Source organism: Sapajus apella, unplaced genomic scaffold, assembly GCF_009761245.1.
Source record: "Sapajus apella isolate SASKATOON/1434 unplaced genomic scaffold, GSC_monkey_1.0 scaffold24, whole genome shotgun sequence".
Lineage (NCBI taxonomy): Eukaryota > Metazoa > Chordata > Mammalia > Primates > Cebidae > Sapajus > Sapajus apella.
The window spans coordinates 16,584,367-16,611,792 of NW_022436964.1; the positions used below are offsets into that span (position 1 = coordinate 16,584,367).

Here is a 27,426-nt window from a genome sequence, read left to right on the forward strand (position 1 = left end):
TTATTTCAACATTAACAAGACACGAATTCAGGCTGACTATATGGCCACTTTTAGTATGTTTTAAACAATCTATAAAAATTTTATGAAATGCAGAATAGAGGCAGGTAGTGTCAACAATGGACAGACTATTCGGTAAATTCGTAAGACTACACCAACTTTATCCAGCAGGTGGCATATGAAACTAATATATTAATCTCAAGTAGAAGAAAAATAATTGTCCTGTGAACCACATACACTAAAGTTCAAAGAGGAAAGAAAGAAAACCTAACTGCATAGTATTGTAGTTCAACTGCATGACTGTATCATTTCTTTATCTTTTTTCTTGGACATTTCATTTGTTTCCAGTGTTTTACTATTACAGTTCTGCTAAAAATTTTTACATATAGGCCATACATATCTTCGGAAATACATTAAGTTTTCTAGTGTATAACTAGGAAGATTTTATGGAGTATCAGGGTATTAACATCTTTTTATGTCATATTCCTTTCAAAGCTTTTTAAGAGACGAAGGCTTATGTTTAGGGTACTTTAGGAAGCTCAACATCACAAAAATGTGAAGTACAGAATGGAAGAGAGAGACTTAAGGAGACAGGGCAATGAGGAAAATCTTAAAACCAGTCCAAGCCTGAGACAGAGACCCTGAACATGAGTGTTTCACAGGGCAGTGACGTGAAAACTGAAATTAAACAGTGAATGTAAGAAACCTTCTAACAGAAGATTTACTAGGGCTTTTTAACCATATTATGAAGAAAAACACTTTAAGACATAGTTCATTCATTCGAAGGTTTCTACTATGCAACCGATTTATGCTCGGCCTTGGTGAAAATGTGAAAAAGACAGTCTCTGCCTTTATGGAGCTTAGAAATATCAAGGGAAGGAGAGGAATTCAGTGAAGAAGGAGGCAATTATGTGACAGGGTGGCACATTCAATAGATGTACAAAATGCTATGGAGAACCTAAAAGGGACATCTAGCCAGAAGAGTAACAGTAAAAAAAGTACATATTCCAAAGGGCTAAAATACTTGGCACCTTTGAAGTAACAGTTCATTGTGCAGGGCCATTTTGCCAGCTGGAAAGCTTGGCAAGATCCAGATCCCACAGGTCCTTGTAATTCATGTTAAGGAATTTGAACTTTAACCCATATGGATACCACTGAAGGGTGTGACACAATCGGATTGGCATTTATAAAGATCATTAAGGCTAACACACAACAAATAAATTAAAGGGCAGCAAGACTCCAGATTAGTTAGGCGGCTTTTAGAGTATTCCAAGTGGTTGGAATCACAGGAGCAGGATTTGGCGGGATGGTAACGGATGAAGTTTCGGACATGTTAAGTTGCAGAATATCAAAACAGAAATGACACAGGTGTGTAGCTAAACATGGACAAAGAGGGTGGCGGAGGGTGGGGGAGCCTTAAAATGAAGCCAGAAAAGCAGGTGGAAAAATCAGAAGAAAAATGTAATAGAAGCCAAGGGAAAAGTGTTTCAAAAAGGGAAAATAATCAGCGATAAGGAGTGAAACTATCCCTAGATTCAGCAACAAGGTTGCCGGCATCAGTCCTCATTCCTGAGCTTCAGATCATTTTCTCCAATGAGCTACTGACCTACCAGTGAGCAACATGGAAAAGGCCCGAGGGGCAGCTTTGAAATACATTGTTTTAGACAAGAAATTTGTTCATCTTCTCAGAAGAGCACCCTCTGAATAAGTGGGGAAATGCCAAAAATCGATTCCTTTATAAAATTATTTCTGAGCAAAAACGGGAATAAACTTACAGTCTACAAAATAAAAAGAAAGAAAACACCAGTGATTTCTTATTTTTACATAAAAGTTCCTCCTAGCAGCACCTAGAAATATTATTTCCCTGAAACAGGATCACTTTATTTACATTTCTTAACTTCTTCCACACTTAGAAGTCATATATTTGTTCTAGCCCTTCTATTTAACTGTAAGGTTTAAAAATATGTTTCTCAAACTTTTCCAGTAACAAACTTCTAGTGTAAGTGCATAAACCGCCCTTCACGAAACTATCAAGTGCACAAACTTGTGGTTTCGAGTAACCCGGTACACTCCTAAACTTTTGTAGTTTGAGAAATAGTCTTGGAGGACAGAGATTTTATTCTTACTTTCCTACGCAGTGGTTTGCAAACAGACCTTAAAAAGTGTTTGAGATAGGAGCACTGCCCGCTAACTGGCTGGAGGACTTTGGCTCGTGGGGAAGGGGAACCTACTGAGGAATGTCCCATTCGTGTCGGGGATTTTACAAACGGGACGTCCTTTAATGGCAAACCTTTAATGGTTCCAGTCCCATTTCACAGGTGACAGGTATTTTTTCATTTTCAATGAAGCAGATGAGCGTCAGAATGGTAACATAACTTGGTAAGACGGCACAGAGATAATTAGGGGGCGTGTCTGAGCTTCAAAGTCTTGTTAGAAAGGAATCTCCCGAGAAGAGACGTAAACCCAAACGAGGAGCAAGTGACCCAGCCCCTACCTCAAAGACATTTGCTCTCGGTCACGATGCCCCAATGCCTCAGGAGAAGAGGCACCGGCAGCCCCCAAAATCCCAGGACACCAGAGTTCGCGGCATTTTGTGACCGGGATGGTTAGTTACCTAAATACCCGGTGATAATTGTGACTGGGATCTTGGCGCCGAGCCCAGACTTTTCCTCCTCCTCGCTTTGCTTCGTCTCAATGGGAACCAATTCAGGACAATCCTCCTCCGCAGGATCCTCTTCCTCATCCACAGCTCCAACAGCCTGTAACATTCCGGCCTACACCAAGTCCCTAACTCAGCTGAACTGCTGGGACCAACACGCCGAACCGCAGCCGCGCACGCCCAGCGCGCCACACCAGGCCAGGCCAGGGCTGACGTCATCACATCGCGACGCTAGCTCCTCCTGATCCCACCCAGATTACCTGGGCTCCAAACTAGAACAGCCTCGTCCCTTAGCCACGCCCCCCTAGGAGGTGGGCTCTCCCCGACGGAAGCTGCACACGCATCTGGTCGCGTTCTGTGAACCTGAGCGAGGCTGCATAGGGTCCTTAGGGCGCCTTGAACCTGTCTGAAGGTGCCACTGGCGCCTGCAGCCTTAATAAGCTACTGACTGTTGGTAGGGCTGAGGACAGGCTGCTGGAAATCTGGAGTGGGTAGCCTGACCTAACCAGTTCCTACAGGGCATCGACTTTATCAACTTGATTTGTCTTAATAAAAATAATAATAATAATAATAAACCGGGCACGGTGCTGACGCCTGTAATCCCAGCCCTTTGGGAGGCCAAGGCGGGTGGATCACTAAGTCAGGCGACCGACACCATCCTGGACAACATGGTGAAACCCTGTCTCTACTAAAAATATAAAAATTAGCTGGGTGTGGTGGCCGGCGCCTGTAATCCCAGCTACTCAGGAGGCTGAGGCCGGAGAATCGCTTGAACCCGGGAGGCATAGGTTTCAGTGAGCCGAGATTGTGCCACTGCACTCCAGCCTGGGCAATAGAACTAGACTCCGTCTCAAAAATAAATAAAAATAAAGTTTTTATTCATAAAGAATGGAAGGTTATAACATTACAATGTTAATTGTAATTTTTCTACCTGAAGGATAACCAGTGACACTTTCTTTATTATTACATATTATATATGTATATCCAAATTTTTGGTATTCATGCATCACTTTTATTTTGTCTCATTATTTATTTAGACCTCAGGTAGCCTAAGTTCATTAATTATATTTGCTGGTTCATGACACTCTCTTATAACTAATCCATAGATAGCTCTTTTTTCTAATATAAATTTATAGTGAACTCCTTTTACCTCATCTCTAACCAAAGAACATTACCGGTAAGTTACATAGTTACAGCTACCTATGTGCACTGCTCCAGCTTCCAATCCACAGCCTGCCGCATAAGATAGTAACCATAATCATGAGTTGGCTCTGGATTGCTGATCATTTCCTCTTTTCTTTTTAGTTTTATCACGTATATCACATATGTACTTAGATAATATGTTGTTTAATTTTGCTTGTTTTTGAACTTTATAAAATTATCCATATAATATATAAACTCCTGAGGCTTGCTATATTTTTCAGCATCACTGCTGTCTTGTATTCTATTGTGTGGCTACATGGCAATTTATTCGTTTCCTCTCAATTGTTCCAGGTTTTCCTCTTATGAACAGGGCTGCTATGAACATTTTTCATGATGTGTGTGTGGACAACTTTCTGTTGGGTGTCTGTGTAAGAGTTGAATTGCTGGGTCTTCGGTTACGCAAATGTTATACTTACAAGAAAATGCACAAATATTTTTTCAAAATGTTTGTGCAAATTGATACATTTTTCCCAGAAAAGTGTCAGAGAGCTCATTGGTCTATATGTCAATATTATCAGACATTAACTTTTTGCCAATCCATTGAGTACAAAAGAAGCCTTCATTATGGTCTTCATTTGCATTTCCTTGGTTACTAACAAGGTTGAGAATCTTTTCATGTGTTTTAGCAATATTGAATTCTTAGAACGACCCTGTGAAATGTTATCCCTCTTTCAAACATGGGGCACCAAGAGTTAAATTACTTGTCCAGGTTAGGTCATAAAAATCTATCTGATGCAAAAGTAGAATGTTTCACTACTATCCTGATGCCAATTAAAGTTTGACTTTTCCTTCCTTCTCTGAAATTCCCCATAAAATATACCGTGTGTATTCCATTATTTCTACTGATATAGATATATAACTTAAAACTTTTCTTTGCAGTATTTATCACACCTTTTGTAGAATACAGTTAAGGGAGAGGATTCATTTTTGTACAAATGAGTATAATGATATTATAATCACACATACACTCAGTCTGAGAAATCAGACTTGAATGCTTTGCTAGCTTTGACAATGTAATCATGAACCAGCTGAGGCAGAAATGAGGCAAACACCTTAGGCCTGGTGGTTCAGTTCACTTTATTCTACCAAAGGAGAGAAGCTATGATGAACGGCCCAAAATAGATAGAATTAATGGTTCACAAGCTTTTTGGTTTCAGGCATGCTATGAAGTATTGATTTTTTTTTTTTTTTTTTTTTTGGCAACCTAAATGAAGGAGTAACATTGAACCCACAGGCATCTCACTATTTTCTTGGTGTCCCTTCAGCACTGTATTACTGCCTGCATAGTACCTATTACAGTCCTCACCACCTTCTTTTACGTATTTTTTAAAGTACATTCTTGTAGATCCCCTTATATGGCACTGGCTGAATGTTATACTAAAATGCCTATTTCTGTTTTTTCAAACAGGGTCTCACTCTGTCACCCAGGATGGAATGCATTGGCACGATCACAGCCCACTGCAATCCTAAACCTTTGGGCTCAAGTGATCCTCCTGCCTCAGACTCCCGAGTAGCTGGTACTGCAGTCACATGGCACTATATCTGGCTAATTTTTCTTTTTCTTTTTGATAGATACAGTGTCTTCCTATGTTGTCCAGTCTGGTCTAAAGTCTCGTCTCTAACAATGAGCAAACTGTAACCTACCAGCTCACTCAAGTTGACCAAATAGCATTGTTCTAACAGTATGTAACCTCAGTCAGAGCAAAATAAGTTTTACACATTGGCCAAAGCTTAAATACACTACAAATGTTTAGCAACTGATAGACAAACACAATGAGACAAATGGATAAACTAAATGTGATCTATCCATACAATGGAAAATTATTTGGCAACAAACAGGAGAAAGGACAAACAAATCAATCTTGAAAACAGTATGCTAACTGAAAAAAGCCATTCACAAAAGACCACATGTTGTATGATTCCATTCATATAAAATATCCAGAATAGGCAAATATATAGAGATAGAAAGTGCATTAATGGTTGCCAGGAGCTGAGGGCTGGGGAGACACTAGAACAGTTTTTTAGGCAGTGATGAAAATGTTCTAAAATTGATTATGGTGATGGTAGTACAATCTGATTATACTAAAATCATTGAATCATACACTTTAAATTGGTGAATTGTATCATGTGTGAAATTTATCTCAATAAAGCTGTTATTCTGAAAAGAAATAATGGCCTATCTGTGCATCAAAATGGGGTGTCTGTGTGCATTTGCAGAGAAATGCTGTCTTTAGCAGTTTCAAGTCCTGCCCTAGGAACAAGTATAAAAATTATAGCTGGATAAAATTTTTCCTTTAGTCTGTTTCATATTCCTCCTCCGTAAACCTTTCATCCATGGATTCCGTGGAGTCCTGTCATTAGTTTTTTTTTTTTCCCTCTTTTCAAGAAGGAGTTCTTGCCCTGTTGCCCAGGCAGGAGTGCAGTGGCACAATCTTAGCTCACTGAAACCTCTGGCTCCTGGGTTCAAGTGATTCTCCTGCTCAGCCTCCCTAGTATCTGTAATTACAGGTGTGTGCCACCACGCCTGACTAATTTTTGAATTTTTAGTAGAGAAAGAGTTTCACCATTTTAGCCAGGCTGGTCTCAAACTCCTGACCTTGTGATCCACCTGCCTCAGCCTCCCAAAGTGCTGAGATTGCAGGCATGAGCCACTGCACCTGGCTGATTTTTTTTTTTTAAACTTGTAACAGGGTTATCTATTCTGCGTGAGGCTTTGCCACTGTTGTTAAATTTTAAATGCCTTTTTAAATAAGTAAAATTATTAATTATTATAGAATCTATTACAGTTTCTGATGTAACTTAAAATTTCTCCCTCATTTAGCTTTGCTATTTTGTTTCATTTCATTTACTTTAGGGTAAAACGACAAAAATAACAATAACGATGTGTTGAGCCCTTAGGCATTTGATAGGTACTGTGTTAAGCACATTAAATGCATTATTACATTTAACTCTCCAAGGTAAATACTATTTGTATACCCGTTTTATAGATGAGGAAACTGAGGCTTAGAAAAAAACAAGTATCTTGCTCAAAGTCATACAATCAGTAAATGGCAGCCCTTAGGCTCAAGCCAAACCTGCTTGACACAAAATCCCATGCTCTTCTAAACCAGGAGATCTGCAAACTTTTCTGTAAATCTAGATGGTAAAGATCTTAGTCTTTACAGATCAAAAAGCAAATTTGAGGACATTGTGTAGTACTTATATAATAAGAGAGAAAGCAAATGTCTATAAGTTTGAATTTGAATTTCATGTGTTAAACAAAATTATGGGAGACCATTGTTTTGGGCTGAGCTCCTGCACTAGGCCCAAGCAGACCCGACCAAACCAAAATGGAGTCACTCATGCTAATGCTAAGTGCTAAAAAATCAAACTAAAACTTCAAAAATACAAGTCCCAAAATAGACCAGTTTTTCTCTTCTCCTGAAAACAGGAGATTCAAGCATAATAAGGAAGTTGCTTCTGCTCTATCCCTTATAAAAAAGTAATCTGGGCCGGACAAAGTGGTTCACTCCTGTAATCCCAGCATTTTGGAAGGCCCAGGCAGATGGATCACCTAAGGTCAGGAGCTTAAGACCAACCTGGCCAACATGGCAAACCCCCATCTCTACTAAAAGTACAAAAATTAGCCGGGTGTGGTGGCACACACTAGCAGGAGAATCTCTTGAATCCAAGAGGTGGAGGTTGCAGTGAGCCAAGATTGTGCCACTGCACTCCATCCTGGGTGACAAGGTGAGACTAGACTCTATCCTAAAAAAATAATAATAATAATTTGATGATAACCAATTGGTTTTGTTGTTGTTGTTATTTTGTTTTGTTTTGCTATTCTGTTTCCTTGTTCCCACCTTACAAAACCCAGTGTTCTGCTATTTTCTAACGGGATAAGAGACCAAATAACTCTATTTATAACGATAAAAAGTGATGTCAATGCCTAAAGTTTTGGGCAACCTCAAAATTAATCATCCTCTCAAAATTGAGAAGTTGACGGAAAGGAGGAATTGTTAAATTCTGTGTGGCCTAAAAAAAACTTTCTCCTTACATATTTTAAATTTGCCCTAAAGGTTTCCCAGTATATAAAAAGCTGTAACCCAACTTGATGCGTATAACGGACTGTAACTTACTCTTGTAACAAACAGTGAGTCTCAGCCAATCACAGCAGCCGAACTTCAGTCAACTGCAGACAGCCAGCTCTTCACAGCAGGTTCAAATAAGGCAAACGCCCAGCTTTGACCAACTGTTTCGGTGCCTCACTTTACTTTTACTGTCCATGAATGTTACCTAACCATGGGGCAACCCTACAGTCAATCTGAACCTAGTCTGGTTCTAGGGGCTGCCTAATTCACAATTCATTCTTTGCTCAATTGAACCCTATTAAATTAATGTGTCTAAAGTTTTCCTTTTAATATGTATAATTTTCACATCATGAAATAAGTCTAATTTTTTCTTTAATAGTTTTCTTTAATTTTTTAATAGTCTTCTTTTATTTTTTTCTAATAGATTAAAAATGTAAAAACTGGCTAAATAAGAAATGGTAAATGGTAAACAATAAATGGTAGCAGGCCATAGTTTCCCGACTCCTGATCTAAGCTACTATAATGTACTGTTTTCTTAAGCAGAATTAAATGAAATTTTGCAAAATTGGATCCTACTTGCTATTTCAGATTCAGTTTGTAAATCATTCACCATTAAAACAATCCTGGACCCTCAAAGGGTACCACTGTTACCATAGTGCTTATTATTCAGAGGAAGATCTGAAGTCAAGAAGCTTAAACTTTTTTCCTGATGGCACTAACACTTGGCCTGGGAAAGGCCTGATTTAGGCACAACTTGAATCTTTGCATTGCAGTAGAAGTCCTCCTAGGAGGAAGCAGAGCAGAGCAGACAAGCTCTTAAACTGTCTGGATTTCAGCAGCGCAGCTTTCTGACAATAACCTTGCCATATGTCCTTCAACACAATTCCCTACTAATTTCCTACTACTTCCCTTTGCTTCATTTTTCTCCCTTGAATAGTTATGTTAATCTCCATAAGAAAAAGAACCGTAGCTATATCCAAATAAGAGGAAAGCTAAAAATAATACCAACTTGGTTTTGTTTTTTGTTTTGTTTTGTTTTTCTCATTTTTGCAACTTCCTGCAAAGGAAAGAACATACTAGTGGCTAGCAATAGCTACTGGTTTAGAGGAAAGGAAACTGAGAGTTTCAAAATTAACCCAGTTCCTCTTATCTAGCTGTGGCAAATAGATTTTTTTAAAAATTAAATGTTTAAAAATAAAAAATAAAAATAAAATTAAATGTTTAAAGTTTATCAGTTTATTTAATATTTTTCACTGGGCACACATTAACTTGTTGGGAACATATCTAAAAGGTCAAAGGCCAATAGCTTGTATTCTTGTGACTGTTTTGGTTAAGGTAGAATATCAGTATTCAAGTGCCACATTGTCCTCTTTTAAGATATACAACCACGGTAAGGACAGGAAAGAATATTTCCTCTCCAGAATATTGAAAATGTCCAGCAGGTGAAAATTGTACTTTTTAATGTTTTTACAGGGTGTGACATTAAAGGCTGTAAGTAACATTGTTTGAATTCATTATCTTTGGTGGCTAAACCATGCGATTAGTCTTAGCTTACTGTTGAGTCACTTGTAAATCAGCTTGCCATGAAATTAAAAAAAAGAAAAAGAAAACAGCATTCAAAGCCCTCAGGTTGACAAGTTGAGTGGTGCACCATTCTCTGTAAAAGAAACTAAAGAAACTATCTTTTAGATACTATAGGAGTGGGCGGGGTGACAGGAGTGGGCGGGGCGACAGGAGTGGAGGTTGGGCAAAATGAATTTAAAAAGTTTTGCAATGACTTATGGTGTAATCGTTTACAAGAGAGTCTAAATAACTTCTTTGATTGTCATTAGCTATTTCAAACTGACATTTGTGGCTTTAAGTTTCACTTTGTATTTTTTATAGTTTTAGACAAGCATATTCCAAAATCCATAGGCTCATAATTCCTTAAATGTAAGTAAAAGACACCAAAACAAATGATATGTCTTCATTCTTCCTTCCCCTTTCTATTCCCTCAAAGAGTGTTTAACCATACTTGACTGAAATACCATGCTACTGGCAAAGCCAGGTCTTTCTGGCTTCAAGACCAATGTGTTTTGAGTCCTATTGCTCTGTCTCTCAATCAGTCATTGACTTAGACTTTTTGTGCTACTACAACACAATATGCAATACTGGGTAATTTATAAATACTAGCGATTTATTTCTCACAGTTCTGGAGGCTATGAAATCCAAAATCACGGTGCCAGGAAGTTTGCGTCTAGTGAGGGTTGGTCTCTGCTTCCAAGATGGTGCCTCAAAAGCTGTGTCCTCCTGAGGCGATGAAACTGTGTGTCCGGAAATAAGCTTTCATATTGTTTAAGTTTCTGTTTATGCCACTGAAACTAATCCTAACCAACTTTTTTAATTTTTAAAAAATAATGTAAGTAGGCTGTGCACAGTGGCTCATGCCTATAATACAAGCACTTTGGGAGGCTGAGGAGAAATGATATCTTGAGATCAGGAGTTCAAAAGCTAACCTGGGCAACATAGCAAGACCCTGTTTCTACAAAAGTTTAAAACTTAGCTGGTCATGGTGGCATGCACCAGTAGTCCCAGCTACTCAGGAGGCTGAGGTGGGAGGATAGCCCGAGCCCAGGAGTTTGAGGTTACAGTGAGCTATGAGCATAGCACTGCACTCCAAAATGGGTGACAGAGACCTTGTTTCTCATTTTTAAAAATTAAAAAAATTTAAATATACATATATGTATGTGTGTGTGTGTATATATACGTAGTATTTACATATAAATTATATATTATACTTGAAAGTACTATAATTTTAAAAAAATTCAAACAGTAAAAACGTATTAGGGTAAAATGTGAAGTCTCTTTCACTGCCTCAATTTTACTTCCCTTCACTGATATTATATAACCACTGTGAATAATTTAATAGACATAGATCCAGATTTTTTTGGTCCAATATTATCTTTGCCGCTGCCATGTTAGATATTTTACTATAGGAGAATCAAGCTTCCTTCCTGAAATAATATTCCTGTTTAGACCAAGCCTTAGGTATATGAATATAAGTATTTGCATACATGCACATTCATAAAATTGTAACAGAAACATAAAATACATTTGTATACATATGTGGCTTTTGTTTTTAATAAATAGAAACGTACATAGACTTTGTTCTGGAACTTGCTTTCTTGCTTTCTTCACTTGACAATATGCACTGATAATCTTTCCTTCTCACTAGAATTAGACATACATCTTTTTTGGGCGTGAGGGATGGAGTTTTGCTCTTGGCACCCAGGCTGGAGTGCAGTGGCACAATCTCAGTTCACGGCAACCCTCACCTCCCAGGTTCAAGTGATTCTTCTGCCTCAGCCTCTCAAGTAGCTGGGGTTATAGGCACCTGCCAACATGCCTGGCTAATTTTTGTATTTTTAATAGATATGGGGTTTCACCACGTTGGCCAAGCTGATCTTGAACTACTGAACTCAGATGATCTGCCCACCTCCGCCTCCAAAGTTCTGGGATTGCAGGCATGAACCACCATGCCTGGCCATACATCATTCATTTTTTAAACCACTCCATGGTATTCCATAATAGAGATATAACTATTTCATCATATCTTCAAAAGGGACCGAAAGATTGTCTAAGCACCTCTTTCAAACATGCTCAAAGGTAAATTCAACATATTATCAAGAAATATAAGAAAGTATATTGATTACAGCTTGTATATTTAATAATAAACTTTATTCTCATTCTAGTTTGATATTTTAGATTTGTTAGCATTGCTTATTAAATTAGTTTAATTCAGTTATGGAAATATCAAAGTTCAAATTCAATAAATTTTAATATTAATTTCTTGTTAACAGCTCTGGTTACTTATAATTAATATGATTCTACCCATATATTGTATTTTTATAGCAAACTCATATTTTGGATTGTGTATTGCTATCCATAAATTTACAGATGTACTTTCATAATTTAATTGTGGTTAGTGAGTTTTTGGAAGCAGTGTACAATACCTAGATTAAAATTAATTCTGAACTAATGATAGGAAAAAGATGAGTTCACATATTGCATCTTGTTAATAGTACTGCTTTGTGTCTAAGGTATAACTTAACTATTCATAGCCCTGGGTAATACCACCAGTAGGCTGGGTGAGGTGGCTCACGCCTGTAATCCCAGCACTTTGGGAGGCCAAGGCAGGTGGATCAACTGAGGTCAGGAGTTCTAGACCAGCCTGGCCAACATGGTGAATCCCTGTCTCTACTAATACTACAAAAATTAGCCAGGCATGGTAGCACACACCTGTAATCCCAGCTACTTGGGAGCCTGAGGCAGGAGAATTGGGTGGGGACACAGCCAAGCCATATTACCCGTCCCCCCAAAAAATCCTGTTTAGATTTTGTGTATGAATATACGTATATGCATACATGTGCATGCAGAAAATTATAACAGAAAGATAGAGTATATATAAATATGAATTTTATGTGTACTGATTTGTAGAATAACAATTATAAGTGGTATGAAGTGAAATAAGCAATTTGTTTATAAGTATGGAATATGATTCCATTTCAGTAAAAATTAATAAAATCATGCTTGTATGTGCATGGGGGTATATTAATATGTGCTCATATATATGTATGCTATACGTGTGTGTGTGTGTGTGTGTGTATATATATATATATATATATATGTACGTATGCTGATATATGTATGTGGAAGCAATATGTTTGGGATGAAACACACCCTTTCAATAACTTGAACTACCTCAGGGAGTAGTATAGATAACAGAGACAATGGGGGAAGAGGAGCAATGTTACTTTAAAAAAAATCTTTGTATCATATTACTGGTTACAAGAGGCATATAAAATTATGTTTTAAATTTTAAATAAATAAGATACATTAGCAACCTTTGTATGGATGGAAAATTTAAAATATGTATGAAAATATTGATTGCATATACCTTTTGAAGTTCTACTGATAGGTATTTATCCTACATATTTACATATACAGACACGACATTCATAGCAATATTGTTTTTAAGTTGAGATGTTAGAGACATCCTAGCTATTTAATTATAGGGGCATGGCTAAATAAGTTTGGCTCATTCAAAGGATACCATGGAAGACCAAGGCTTTGCATTGTATTTAGATATGAAAATGCTAGAAGCACCTTTATTTTGAATAGCCTCTAAGAAAAAGTTGAATGGAAAAAGTCTAAATGAAATATTCTGATTAATAACAGAATCTATAGATAAGATGGTCTATTTCTGATCAGAAAGGTGGAAAGTTCATCTACAGCTTAAGTGGACAAATTCAATTTTCTATAACATTCATATCTGATAGATTAAACAAACAGGTACGAACGATTTCCTTAAGAAACGTGCTTTATAAGTTTTATGGCCATTACATTCTTTAAAGTTAAGTGTTACATTCCAGGGAGATTAAATAAAAACTGCAAAGTTAACAGCTGACTTACCCGAGGAGATACTTGTTCTTCCTCAGTAAACACTGAAGAGAAAAATAATGTAATATAACAGAGTATGCATCTGATAAATATGTAACAGCAACAGGGAGCACACAGACCTTTGCCCTGCCTGGCTGGTGCCCTTTGTTCACTGTACTTCTGAGGTCGCCAGAATGTAAATGTTCATTTCCCTATCTTAACTGAGTAGAATAACAACCAGAATAGTACTTTGAATTCTAAAAGCTCTTGGATCAATAATATTCTGTCTTTCCAAGGTTTGCATCAAATATCGTTGTGACCTATACTATCTTTTTAAATATTAAGCAAAGCTTAATCAAATTTTAGGTTTAAAATACAAGAGTCATTCAAAAGATATATTGTTAGGTAGAATAAAATGCAGAATAGTATGTTGTTTCATTTGGAGGGGAGGAAAAGAAAAGGGAAAATGCTTAATATAATAATTTTTATGTTTATTACTTCATGTAAGAACTTCTCTATAACCACTGATTTTCTTACTTGCTTTCTGAGCAATGTAGAATTTTAGTCATCACTTCACCATTAATTTCTTGTTATTAATTCATTGCCATTTTCCCAGCTGAAAGAGAAAACTTCCTTTTAATTTTTTAACTCATTTTGGAACAATTTTAACTTACAAAAGTTACAAAAATAGTAGAGATGTCCGTATACCTTTTATTGTGTTTTCCCAAATGTTAGTATCTCACTATCACTCCAATGATCAAAAGCAGGAAATGAACATCAATACGCTACCATTCACAAAACCAGAGACCTTATTCAAATTTTGCCAGTTCTTCCACTGAAGACCTATTCTGGGCTAAGATCTAATCCAGGATCCCACATTGCATTCAGTTGTCACGTCTCAGTCTACTTTAATCAGAAGCACTGCTCAGTCTTTGTCTTTTAAGACCTTGACACTCTTGAGGAGTACTGGTGGGTTATTTTGTAGATTGCTCCTTCACTTGGATTTGTCTTATGTTTCCTCATGATTAAAGTGTGAATCAATTAAAACTCTTTTTATATTTTATTTTTATGGGTACATAATAGGTATATATATTTACGGAGACCATGCGCTTTTTTGTTGACCCTGTTGTTGTTTTTGAGATGGAGTTTCACTCTTGTCGCCCAGGCTGGAGTGCCATGGGGCAATCTCAGCTCACCGCATCCTCTGCTTCCCGGGTTCTAGCAATTCTCCTGCCTCAGCCTCCCAAGTAGCTAGGATTACAAGCATGCGCCACCATGCACGGCTACTTTTGTATTTTTAGTAGAGACAGAGGGCGAGTAGCAGCCCCCCCCCCGATCTCCCCAGCTGCTACGAACCCTCTGGCTAGGGGGTGCCCACAGGGGCTATTTAGACAATTGGAGTAATGTGATACTGGGAACCATATCATAGGGAGAAGATAATGTTATTGTGATTCTTTTTTGATATTTGGCACAATAACACTAGTTCTAGCTCCACCTCTGTGATATTGACAAAAATATCATCCTCACCCCCCTTGACATTAGAATGGAAATCACAGGGGGGTTTCACCCCTTGCAATATTTAATTCAATATAATTTTTTTACGGACCTTAGTTACAATATCAGAGCGTGGTGTACACCTCTTGCCATATTGAGAGTATGTAGACCCATTGTGACACTAGGTATAATATCTCCACAGATATTATGAATAATATCACATAGTGTACACTCACTGTAATATTGGGAATATTTTTTTAGAATGTACAAATAATATCACATTATGTACACCAACTGTGAGATTAAAATTAATATTGTCCTGGGGTATTACAAATAACGCACAGGTTGTACGACCTTTGTGATATTTAGAGAAGTGTCTTTCTAGAATATTACAAAGAATATTACAGAATGTAAACCCACTGTGATATCAGGAGTAATACCTCTCTAGAGTATTACAAAAAATATCACATGGCATACAATTGCTGAGATATTAGGAGTATCTCCCTAATATATTACAAACAGTATCACATAGCATACACCAAATGTGATATCAGGAGTAATATCTAACTGAGATATTATGAGTAATATCACACGGCATGCACCCACTGTGACTTTAGGAGCAATATTGTTCTAGGTTATTAGGAATAATATCACAGAGTGTACACTTCCTTTCACAATGAGAGTTATATCTACTTAGGATATTGTGGATAATATCACAAAATGTACACACATGGGTATATACCCACTTTGATATTAGGAGTAATATTTATCTAATATACTAAAACTAATATCCCAGGATGTACTCATAATGTGTACATTTATTGGGGTATTACAACTAATGTATATAATATGTACAACATGTACATTTATTGTGAGGTACATATGTGTACACAATACATATGTACAATAAATGTACATAATGTGTACAATATGTACATTTATAGGTTAGGGTTAGGGTTAGGCTGACCATGTCAGTCAGGCTGGTCTCAAACTCCTGACCTCAGGTGATTCACCTGCCTTGGCCTCCCAAAGTGCTGGGATTACAGGCGTGAGCCACCACACCTGGCAGATATTTTAATACAGGTATACAATGTGTAATAACAAAATCCAGGTAAATGGTAAATCTGTCACCTCAAGTATTTATCATTTTTTTGTGTAACAAACATGCCAGTTATACTCTTTTAGTTATTTTTAATGTACAACAAATTATTGTTGATTATAGTCACCCAGTTGTGCTAGCAAATATTAGATTTTATTCATTCTATCTAACTATATTTTTTTGCTCATTAACCACCCCACCTCCCACCACAACTACCCTTCCAGCCTCTGGGAACCCTCAATCTACTCTATCTCCCTGTGTTCTATTGTTTTCATTTTTAGGTCTCACAAATGAATGAGAACATGTGAAGTCTGCTTTTTTGTGCCTGGCTTATTTCACTTAACATGATGTCCTCCAGTTCCATCATGTTGTTGCAAATGACAGTTTCTCATTCTTTTTATGGCTGAGTAGTATTCCATTGTGTATATGTACCACATTTCTAAAAAAAATCTATGTATTTATGGACACTTACGTTGCTTCCAAATCTTAGCTATTGTGAATAGTGAATAGTGCTACAGTAAACATGGGAGTGCAGATATCTCTTCAATAAACTGATTTCCTTTCTTTGGGGTATATATCTAGCAGTGGGGTTGTTGAATTATACGATGGCTCTATTTTTAGTCTTTAGAGGAACCTCCATACTGTTCTCCATAGTAGCGGTCCTAGGCTCTGTGGATATTAATAATAGTTTTCTTTTCCCTGCATAGTTTTGGTTACTTGTTTGTTTGTTTTCTTGCTTTGGTCTCTACCTTTCATGCTGATAGGTCTCCTAAGATGTCTGATCATCTTTGGTAGTCTTCTCAAATTTAGGAGTGAGGTACTAAAAAACCTTCTTGGAAGTCCTGATCCCATGGATGAAGCTTCTTGTCCACCAGCTTCAGTTTGGGTCATCTGGCTGGGCCATTTAGTTGGGTCATTCTTAACATCAGTATCTTTGTGTCTTTCCTCTGGAAGTGGTCAGATACCCCTGAAAATAATTTTCTAATCTCTAGTGATCTGGGATTAGAATGCAGGTAAAAGACATAGAGTTTTGTTATGTTATAAATGTGCTTGTAAATGTTCACTGCCCTTTCATTTATATTACTGAACTCCATCCCCAAATGTGCCAAATGTTCTCCAGAAGGTAACTTTCTCTATTTACCTTACCCAGCCTCTGCCAGGCTGGGAGAGGAGCCATTATCTAGCTATACAGGGTTAAAAAGATGGTGTATGGATCTGAAAACTTCTTATACAGACTTATAACCCAACCCTTCCATTTTTGACCCTACCTTTATCCTCATTTTCAGCGGCATCTGGCATTTGGAAGCAGCTTTGGAGGTCTGTGATGTTGTCAGTTACTTCCCAGCTTTCTCTAAGACAAATTTAGGGATCATCTTTCTCAGGTGTGTTGCCTCTTGTCTCTATGGCTTCTAAATTCCAAAAGCTTGTTGTTTTTGTCTTCCTTTCTAATTTCATCATCATTGTTGGTTTCTACATTTTAAAAAGTCCCTTTACGTTCATTTTCTTGGGTTTCAGAAGAAAGCCAAAGTAAATGCGTTTCTGGAATTGATCACCTCCTCCTAAGCAAGGACATGGCCATGTAACTTATGACATATGTGGCCAATGGAAAATTAGTAAATACATGGTGAAAAAATGTCCATTGAAATGCTCATAAGAAGGTATAATTATTTCACTTATCTGTTTCCTTGTGATTCATTTTACTAGTCAAGTCTCTTTACAGCTTACTAATTTAAGCAAAAAAAAAATTATCAGAAGGCAGCATAGTGAAGTTATCATAAAGGCAGACTTTAGGGTCAAACCCCCTGTATTTGAATCCTGATGCCACTAATTACAAGCTATGTAACCTTAGGCATATTTCTTAATCTGTGCCTCAATTTCCCTCTCTGTAAAGTGGAGATAATGACAATACATTTCACATTTTTAAAATGAGGATTAACTGAAACAATACATTCTTAAATAATACTTGGTGTATGATAACTACTCAATTAATATTAGCTTTTGATCAGGAATCTCTCTTTTTCCCACCTTTCCCAGCTCTGCCTTCTCCCTGCCTCAGGCAGCTACTCTAGTGGTGGCTAGGCGGCCACGGAATCTCCCGGCTTACATCCTCTCCTATTTCATTTGCAACAAAATGAGAAAGTCTCCACTGCAAATGGTTCCAGCAAGAATTCTGGGTTTGAGCCTCACTGACTCTTATTGGTCCTCTGACTTAATTATGAAAGGCAAGGTAGCCATGCTCTGATGAGCCAGGCTTGGGTTGGAGAACCACCTTTGGTGCCTACAGTGGAGGCAGCTCCATCAAGACCATGGTCTGAAAATGGAGGAAGCATCTTTTTCAGAAAATGCAGATGTTGCTCCCAGAAATGGGAAAAATGGATACTGGATCAACACAGCAATATGTGCCTACCATACCCAACTCATCCACTGAGCTCATGGTGACATGTAAACACACACAACAAAAAAGAACAAATATTTGAGGGCATCAAGATAATGGATATAAAATAATAAATACAGAAGTAAGATTAACACAGAAAATGAGTATAGCTAAATAAACATAAAATGCAAAATTGAAACTTTTCAGCAACGTGACTGTAGCATGAAAGATTAAGACAGTTTTGATTTTAAAAGGACTGAAAGGAAATATTCCAACATGCTAACCACTTTGTAATATACCTGGAGGTGAGGGGTGAGTGGGAAAAAGTTTCTCTCTTAACATAATGAGGCCAATATTATAACTTAAAAGAAGTAAGGTCAAGATAAATGAATGGGAAGAATATGATTTTTTCATATATATTTGGTGGGGCGCTTCAGAAGGAAATTCATTTTTTTTCATAGGAGAATGTTATCCATAGCCTGGAATAGAAGCCCGCCTTTGGATCTCCCCCACGGGGTAGAACAGAGCCATCTTTCCCCTCTGCAGGGCCTGCAGAAACCGGAAGAGGTGGAGAGGGGAGTTCACAAGATTTGGTAGCTGCCTGGGAAATTGTCCAGACATGAGAACCGACCAAAGGATGGGTAGTGGAATCTTTAGGGAGCAGAAGGCAGACTGATGGGGCAGTGGGTAAATAGGGAGGCCTAAGGGAAGCACAGGGGGAAGCTGGGAGTCAGGAGTGAGGCAGTGACCACAGCCATGAAGGCACGAAAATGAGGGGCAAAAGTGACCAGACCACACAATCATCTCTTAACTCTCTGTCCCTGTAATTTCTTTTTCTCTCTCTGAGATATGTCTTTTGGAAAATTGCCTAAATTTTTCCACAAAGAACTATGTATTTCTGCATTCATGTCAAATGTATGAGCTCAGGTTGAGAAAAGTGGGCCTGAGGGGGCCAGGTCTAGGAGACATGATGCTTCCCACCCTCTGCCCCATACCCTACTGGGATTAGCAGCATCCTCACTGTGGACAGCCGGGTGGCAAGGTTTCCTCCAAGAGACTGTGACCTAGATACAGAAACAGCAATCACCATGTGTGGGTTTCAAAAGCCTGAGAGATCAAGCTTGAATTCTTTAACGGACCCTCACACTCAGGCCCTGCCTACCTCCAAGGCTTTATTTTTGCTATTCACTTCACTCTGCACCTCTGGGCTCCCCACATTCTTCTAATTCTCAGGATGAGTAGTGGTGTCCCCTGTCTCCCTGCCTTTGCACAAGTGCTCCTTCTGCCTCATGAACTTGTTTAAAACCCAGTTTGGTATAGTCATTCTTCCTCAGCGTCAATCACTCTACCGCCACCCTCTCCCAAGAACAAGTCATTTCCTCTCTGTGCTTCCTCACTTGCCCAGAATGATATATGGCAAAACGTTCCTGTGCTGTCACACAGAGCCTGGGCCTCTTCTTTCCTTTTTTATGTGTGTCTCATTCCTGGACCATGAGTTCTGGGAAGTCAGAGAACAAGTATTCTTTGTTTTGCCCCTATTATCACCTAGCCCAGTGCATGACATATGGTAACCACTTGGTAAAGGTCTAGAGGAGTGAAGAGAAGACACATGGATGACAGAGTGAACTTCCTCACTCATTAATGAATTAATCCAAAATCCTTTTAGTTACAAAATGCTATGCTACAAATATTCCTATTGCATAGGCAATAACATTGTACATTAGAATATATTCTAAATGCAATATTTAAAACACTAATTAAGTATACATGTAAAATATAGAAATATGAAACAAAATATAAAAATATATATAAACAAAAATATAAATATAAAACTAAGTACACATATAAAATATTAAAAATATACATGTATGTATATCTAAAATACAATGATAATTTTTAAAGGAAAGTTTGCTAATCTTTGTTTTTTTCATATTGAAAGATTTTTTTGTGACAAAATAAGGAATGAAGTGAAGAAAATGAGGAGCTCCAAGTTCTAATGTTTAAAGTATGACTGGTTTTAAATACCTGCACACAAATCTTTCTATATGTTTCACCAACTACAAGACAACAATAAAGATATCTACTTGCTAGTAATAATGTATGTGCTGGTTTGATTTTTCTAACCAAGAAATAAATACGAAAGACAGTTGAAAGATATTCATTAAAAGGCACAACAAATATAAGAGAATAAAAAGGTAAAAACTGTCACTTTCTCCCGAAAGACAAGTGAAACTTGGCCATTCCCATTCAAGTTCACTTGAAGAAGCATTTGTTCATTCATTTATTCAATAAATACTTTTTGAGCACCTACTATGTGCCAGGCTTCTAGACTCTAGAGATAGGGCACAGATGAACCAAACAAAAACCTCTGCATTGATGGAATTGATACTCTAGAAGCATAAGAGATAATAAACAAACAAATAAAATGTATAGTATGTCAGATAGTGGTAACAGCTATGGAGAAAAACAAAGTTGGAAAAGGAGTTAGAAAGTGTCAGGATAAGGGAAGGCGCATTGTCATGTTAACTAGATGGTCTTGGAAGGTCACATTTGAGCTAAATCTGGGGAGGTCCTGGGTGGTTTTTGGGAAGAAGGAAGGGAACATGAAAATGATCACACTTTTTTTTTTTTTTCTGTAGTCCTGTCCTCAGGATCTTGCATTCCACTGGGCTGTGTTTATTGGTAATGACCCACACTTTTAACTAATTAAATGGTGCTTTCAAACTGAAAGAAATACTCCATTAGGTAAAGATGAAACATGGCAACTTGATTCAAACCTTAAAGAATGGGGAGACACTGGATGCGATGTAGGGGGAGGACGGCAGGAAGGATCACATAAGCAGGGGGAGGCCCTGGGCAGAGAGGAGTCCTTTCTGTTCTAGGGACAAGCTGGAGATCTTCCCTGTTCCAACAGAAAGGTAAGGAATAAAGCTGGTTTTGTGAAGTGGCCATATAAGCTAGTGAGAAAAGGTCACGCTTGGTCATAGAGGCTACAGGAAGTCACAAAAGCTAAATGAGCAGAGAAGAAATATGACGAAACAGGAATTTTAGTAAACTTCATCTAGTGGTATAATCAGATTAGATAGGAGAAAGAAAAGACTACAAGCAGTGAAGCCATTTAAAGTCTTATTTTTGTTATCTAGATATTAATTTATAAGGGCTGGACCAGAATGGAAGCAGTGAGAACAGTGATATTTACAAAGAAGTGATATTTATAAGTGATAAATGGCAGACCTTGGTAAGTGATTAGATTTGAAGGACACGGGAGGAAAAAAGTTAGAGCTGACGTATGCAGATGGAGTCATTCCAAGACATAGGCCTCTGTGACCCAACCAGAGTGTGACTCACTCAGGATCATACAGTTAGCAAAAAGCTGAAGCCAGAACCCAGATTCCCTGCTTTTCCCACCACTAGATGACTCCAAAGTTTTAAACCTGGGAAATAAGGAAGCAGTTTGCTCCCCCCCAAAAATGGGTTATTATGGAAGGATAGCTAACTTCTAGTTAAGTAGGGTAGATGGAGAAATTTTAGTTTTATATTTGAGTTTGAAGATACTAGAGTACAGAAATCTGGGAGACAGGCAAAACTTTAGGATAGGAAAAGGCTCTTCCCTTACTAGTTTGTGATCTTGCCCAAGTCACTTAACTTCTTTAAGCCTCAGTTTCCCCAGTTGCAAAGGGGGGGTTAACGTTATTACTTAATGGTTACCATTAATTGATTAATATTTATAAAGGACTTGGAGCAGTACCTGGTACAAGATAAGTATTATTTAGTTTTTTTGTTAAATAAAATAGGGAAGATGTGATGTAATGAAAGAGGTTGGCTTTCTGGGGAGGTAAGAAGAAGAAGTGGGGAAAACTAGAGGAGAATTTAGGAAAATTGATATATGGTCTGAGATAGAAGTCAAGTGAAGAATTGTATAAGTTGAAAAATAAAATTGAATGACACCAAAGTACAGAGAAAGAAGAAGGCCAAGAAAGACCATCAGATGTGGAAAGGAGTCCTCCCAGAGTTCACTCTGGACAAAGAGCCCCTGGAGAATCAAAGAGGCAGTGAAAATGAGGAAGAAAGGTTCTTGGATAGCTATTTGCCAGCAATATGTGAATATATCCAAGAACAGATCAAGCTTGAAAATAGGCATTTGACTAAATTAATGAATAACACATTCATGGTGAATTGTTAAAACACTGTTAAGGAAATCTGGAGACAATTCTAACCATCAGGAATTGACAGCACAGAGGATAACAATGCTGGCCTAACCTTCATGGTTAGGTACCAAATACTAAATTGAATGCAGCATGATCTGAGGTAAAATGGAAGATTTTATGATTCCCACATTCACCCAAAAACTTTTCCTTGATTGCAAATGCTGAAAATTTGAGATGCTCTCATTAAATTTTATGTTTGTGTGAAAACAGTATCTTTTTGTTCTATATGAAAGTGTTGTCATAAACATTCAGAAACTCAGAGAAGCTCCTGTGAAAGGCTGGCGTAGTACAGCATGGACTGAAGCCTCTGGGGCAAAATGCTTTCTATGTATCATTCGTTGGGTCTCAGTTTGAAGAAGTACTTACACATTTGTTCTCTTTGTATTTTTCTATCCAAATGTTTGCTCATAAATTCCAATGTAGTAAATAAGGAGAATTTTGAAAGTCAGAAACTCTAAATTTCAAAAGAGCTTTATTTTTCTTTAGGTTTGTTTTCATATGCAGTCCATGTAAGGAACTTTGTCTTACATGCTTAAAAGGGCACTGATATTTGGTGAGGAGTGGGTGTGGGGGAGGAGTTACCTAACCAGTTCTGAAAAGTTACTAAACTGCCTACCAGAAAGGAAGGCTATATCAGGAAGAGACTGAATATAGTCCTTAGGCATTTTAATATTAGGTTGCAAATCAGGTTATATTGGACTGGCACTGTCCAATAGGAATATAATGAGGCCTACAAATGTGAGCCACATATGCAGTTTTACATTTTTTTAAATACAAGCAACATCTTTAAAAGGGAAAAACAAACAGGTGAAATTAATTTTAATAATATTTTTTTATATCCAAAATATTTAACATGCAATCAACATAAAAATCATTAACAAGACATTTTGCATTATTTTTTCTGTGCTTCTTTAAATTCCAGCCTGTATTTTACACAACCAGCACTTGACAATTCAGACCACATCTTGCCAGTGGTCAATAGCCAAATGTGGCTAGTGGCTATCATATTAAATAGTGCAGCTTTGAACCAAAAGAACCTTTGCTTTGGTGTTTTTCTTTTTCTTTTTTTAAAGACGGTGTTTCATTCTTGTTCCCCAGGCTGGAGTGCAATGGCAAGATTTTGGCTCACCGCAACCTTCGCTTCCCAAGTTCAAGTGATTCTCCTGTCTCAGCCTCCAGAGTAGCTGGGATTACAGGTGCCCACCACCACGCCCGGCTAATTTTGGTATTTTTAGCAGAGATGGGTTTTCACCATGTTGGCCAGGCTGATCTTGAACTCCTGGCTTCAGGTGATCCGCCCGCCTCGGGCTTCCAAAGTGCTGGGAATTACATGCGTGAGCCACCGTGCTCGGCCCGCTTTGGTATTTTTAAAGAGCAGGTTGGTAAATGGAGGCATTATATGAAGAGTGCCCTCATATAGCGCAGCTTAGAGCAGCATGCCAGCACCTTGAAATGAACACAGGCTTTTCCACTCCAGTCAGTACTGGGACTTTTCTGTTTCTTGAGTTTGAGGCTGGGCTTCTTAGCAGACATCAGTCTAAAACTGAAATAAACCTGGACGCAGTGTACCCTTGAAAAGCAAGAATGCAGCATTCAATGTTTGTCCAGAGAAAAGCACACGTCAGGTTGCAACGAAAAAATTTTTTTGAGAACTCATAATGTTTATTCCTTGGATGAATCTATTATATTTATTTAAGGTGTCCCAGGAAGGACGATGGGCATAACGCTTGCAAAAGAATCCTGATAGATTCCACTAACTTTTTTTTTTTTTTGGTCTGCCTTCTTTCAAGAATGGTGTCAACCCTTAATAACACCTAGCCTAAAGAATCCCAGGGTTGATTCCCAACCTCGCCAAATTTGTGGGGCTCCCCCCACTTGCCCACATTTCCTGGCAGCTTCGCAGCTTCGGGCAGTTGGAGTTTCCGGTCCTCGCTCCTTTCTGCCGGAGGTCAGCGGCCCCGGGCAGAGCGCGCCGTCTGCCCGAATATCCCCAGGCCATTTCCGTGCTGGGTCCACGCCCTCCTCTCCCGCCGCTGCCTGCGTGCCAGGCCGGGCGCGGGTTGGCGGGGCTGGCCGCAGCGGCTCGGAGCTTGGGCCCTCCCCCGGGGTGATTTCAGCGCAGAAGGTGGAAATGCGGAAGTTTCCAGTTCCGACTGACAGATGAGGCTTGCGCCTGGCTCCGCAAGCTCCGCAGCGACTCTGCTGCGCGCCGGGGCCCCGCTCTCCGCACTCCGCGACCCTAGAAGCCACCACGCCGCCGGCGGGTCATGGCCACTCTGCCGAGCGCAGAGCGCCGCGCGTTCGCGCTCAAGATCAACAGGTAAGACTCGCCCCGCGGCGCCGCAGGTCGCGGCGGAACAGCCCAGCACCGGCGTGGCGCGGAGCATCGCTGCAGGGGCCGAGGCCTGACGAGTCCGTGCGCGTCCGCGGCGGGGCGCGCCTGAGACCTGGGGCGCCCAGTTCCCGGGGCTGCGGCGGTGGTGCCACTGGACAGCCCGGTCCTCCCAGAGAATCCTGGTGCTCCCGGTTGTTCTCAGCCGTAGGGAATCGCTTCCCCGAACAACCTCCCCCGCTCCGCTCTCCAGATTCTTACAGGTGGCCAAGCCCCAGGAGGGTGATAGACGCCAGAGTAACCGTGTTGGGCACACCGCGGAGTTTCTCATAAACAGCTCCTTCCTTTGAGACTATTCTGAGCGGAGGGAAAGAAGCGAAGTGGCTGAAATGAGAGTTGCGTTTGAGGCAGGCTGCAAAACTTCTGTTGCCCTAAGCAAGGCTCTGCCTCTCCTGGTTCATTATTCCAGAAGGAGTTTGGCTCCTGGTTGGCATCGCTATTTTTATACCCTGGTCCAAAGGAGCTATGAAGTGGAAAAAGTGATTTTTAAAATTCTCCACTTAAATAAACCAAAAGGCATGGCCTGTGGCTGACACTTCGAGATTTATAGAACTACGACAAAAAACTAAGGATGGGGGGATCCCAACTCGCCATCCAATTCCTCATCGAAATTGCACAAACTAAATGTAAGCAAATTTACTGCTCAAAGTTTTCAGTAAAGGTGCTTTAACTGCAGTTTTTCCTCCACTGAAAACTGCTGACAAGTATTTTGGACATTTTTGTCTTGCCCTGAGAAAGCTAGACTGTCTAGTTAAAAGATAATAGGAAATTCATCCTTAAGTGTCAGCTTATTCCATTGCCCACAGGGGCCGTACGATTTGTTAATCTTTTAGCCGAACCTGTGAAAGGTGAATTTCACCATAGGTTCATCTTTGCACTGCTACTGGGTGAAGAGATTTGAACAAGGAATTAAAAGCCCAGAAAAACAAGGTGGTAAGGTCTTCCAGAGGGCATACTGAGCTTTATGGACGATTTTATTTCCACCTGATATGTAGCTGTGAGCAAACTGTTTCTCTTACCTTATTATTTCTTCATCTGTAAATGAGTTTAATTATTAATGTATATTGCATATTAATATTGAAGGCCAAAAGGTATTAGTCAAAAAGGCATAAAGAAGCTGGGTGCTGTGGCTCACACTTCTAATCCCAGCACTTTGGGAGGCGCAGGTGGGAGAATTGCCTGAGCCCAGAGTTTGAGACCAGCCTGGACAACATAGTGGGACCCCTGTAACTACAAAAAATAATTTTAAAACATTAGCCAGGTGTGGTTGCATGCACCTGTAGCCCCAGCTATTTGAGAGGCAGAGGCAAGAGGATCACAAGCCCAGGAGGATCACAGTTGTGGTCATGCCACTGCACTCCAGCCTGGGTGAGAGAGTGAGACCCTGTCTAAAAAAAAAAGACCCAAAAAACCAAAAACAAGGCATGAAGTATATCAGTGATCTCCTTATGGGAATTTTTTTCTACTTTAGGGTTTATAGCTGTTGCATGCCAGGTGGGGCGATTCATTCGGGGAGTATAGGGAATCAAACTGAAGTTACTGGTGGGAGTATTATTTGTCATAGCTGATGCTCTTCTGTCTTTGTGAATTTTAGGTTAGGAATTGTGACTTGGGCAGAAAGATGTTAGAAACTATGGGGGGGCAGGGTTGATCTGGGGTGAGCGGCCAGGACCTGGACTAACCCTACAGACAGTCTTGCAAACAACTGCGGAGTTGGTGTCACCTGGGGGTGTGAATAAAGGCCCTGGTTAGTGTCTGATCTGCTTGCAAATTGGCTCTCTGCTACAAACTCACTGTGCAACATTGGACATGTTATTTAACTTCTCTAAGCTTTGGTTTCTTTATATGTCAAGTAGAAATAATCATAGTACCTAATTCTTACGACTGTTTGGAGGATGAAATGAATAATAAGTACAAAGTCTGAATTGCCAAGTGCTGGATGTGTGAAATACACATAGGACTTTGGAGACAGAACAGAAAAAATAATGCAAAATGTCTTGTTAATGATTTTCATGTTGATTGCCTGTTGCTTGTAGTGTCTGCTCTGGCTCAGAATAAATGGTAAATAATTCTTAGTTACCATCAGTAACATTACCAGCAGCTTCATTGCTGTCATCATCTCCATCATCACTATCTTTGAGAGCCTAAGAAAGAAAGGTAGGAAGGAAAGTTGAAGTTGGAAAACTGGAGGCAGAGACCAGTTTGAGTTGGGTATGGAGGTGCCAGTGGCTGGCTGGGAGCTTTCTTGGGGCCAATGTTTCCCCTCATGTGCCTTCCATCCTGTGGCTGAGAACACAAAACACATTCAGTGGTACAAAATGTGGGATGAAATCTGATCAAGAAGAGCCCCCTCAAGTTAAATAAAGTATAAAAGGTTCTATAATCATCAGGCAAGTACATGGATTGGAAATTCCTATTCTTAGAGTTCTGTTTTCCTTTTTGAAGCATTCCGTGTATTGTGTGGAAGAGTTATGCTAAGGAGGTTGGCAGAAATTATTATTCAAAGGAGCAG

General features: G+C 39.1%; 2 protein-coding genes across 6 annotated transcripts in view; one reads left to right on the plus strand and one right to left on the minus strand.

Annotated features, from left to right (window-relative positions):
- The window catches only part of LOC116559837 (COBW domain-containing protein 3), a 46,231-nt gene extending 43,288 nt beyond the window's left edge, over positions 1–2,943 (minus strand). Inside the window, exon 1 of one of the 2 annotated variants that reach the window (XM_032290970.1) lies at positions 2,612–2,943. In XM_032290970.1, the coding sequence (XP_032146861.1) occupies positions 2,612–2,765 (154 nt within the window). In that variant the 5' untranslated portion in view covers positions 2,766–2,943. The other variant, XM_032290971.1, reaches the window with a different exon arrangement.
- A 21,360-nt stretch (positions 2,944–24,303) lies between these two features.
- DOCK8 (dedicator of cytokinesis 8) overlaps positions 24,304–27,426 on the plus strand; it is a 246,177-nt gene continuing 243,054 nt past the window's right edge. For all 4 annotated transcript variants that reach the window (XM_032290975.1, XM_032290976.1, XM_032290977.1 and 1 more), the window contains exon 1: positions 24,304–24,842. In XM_032290975.1, the coding sequence (XP_032146866.1) occupies positions 24,790–24,842 (53 nt within the window). In that variant the 5' untranslated portion in view covers positions 24,304–24,789. The remainder of the gene's footprint in view (positions 24,843–27,426) is intronic.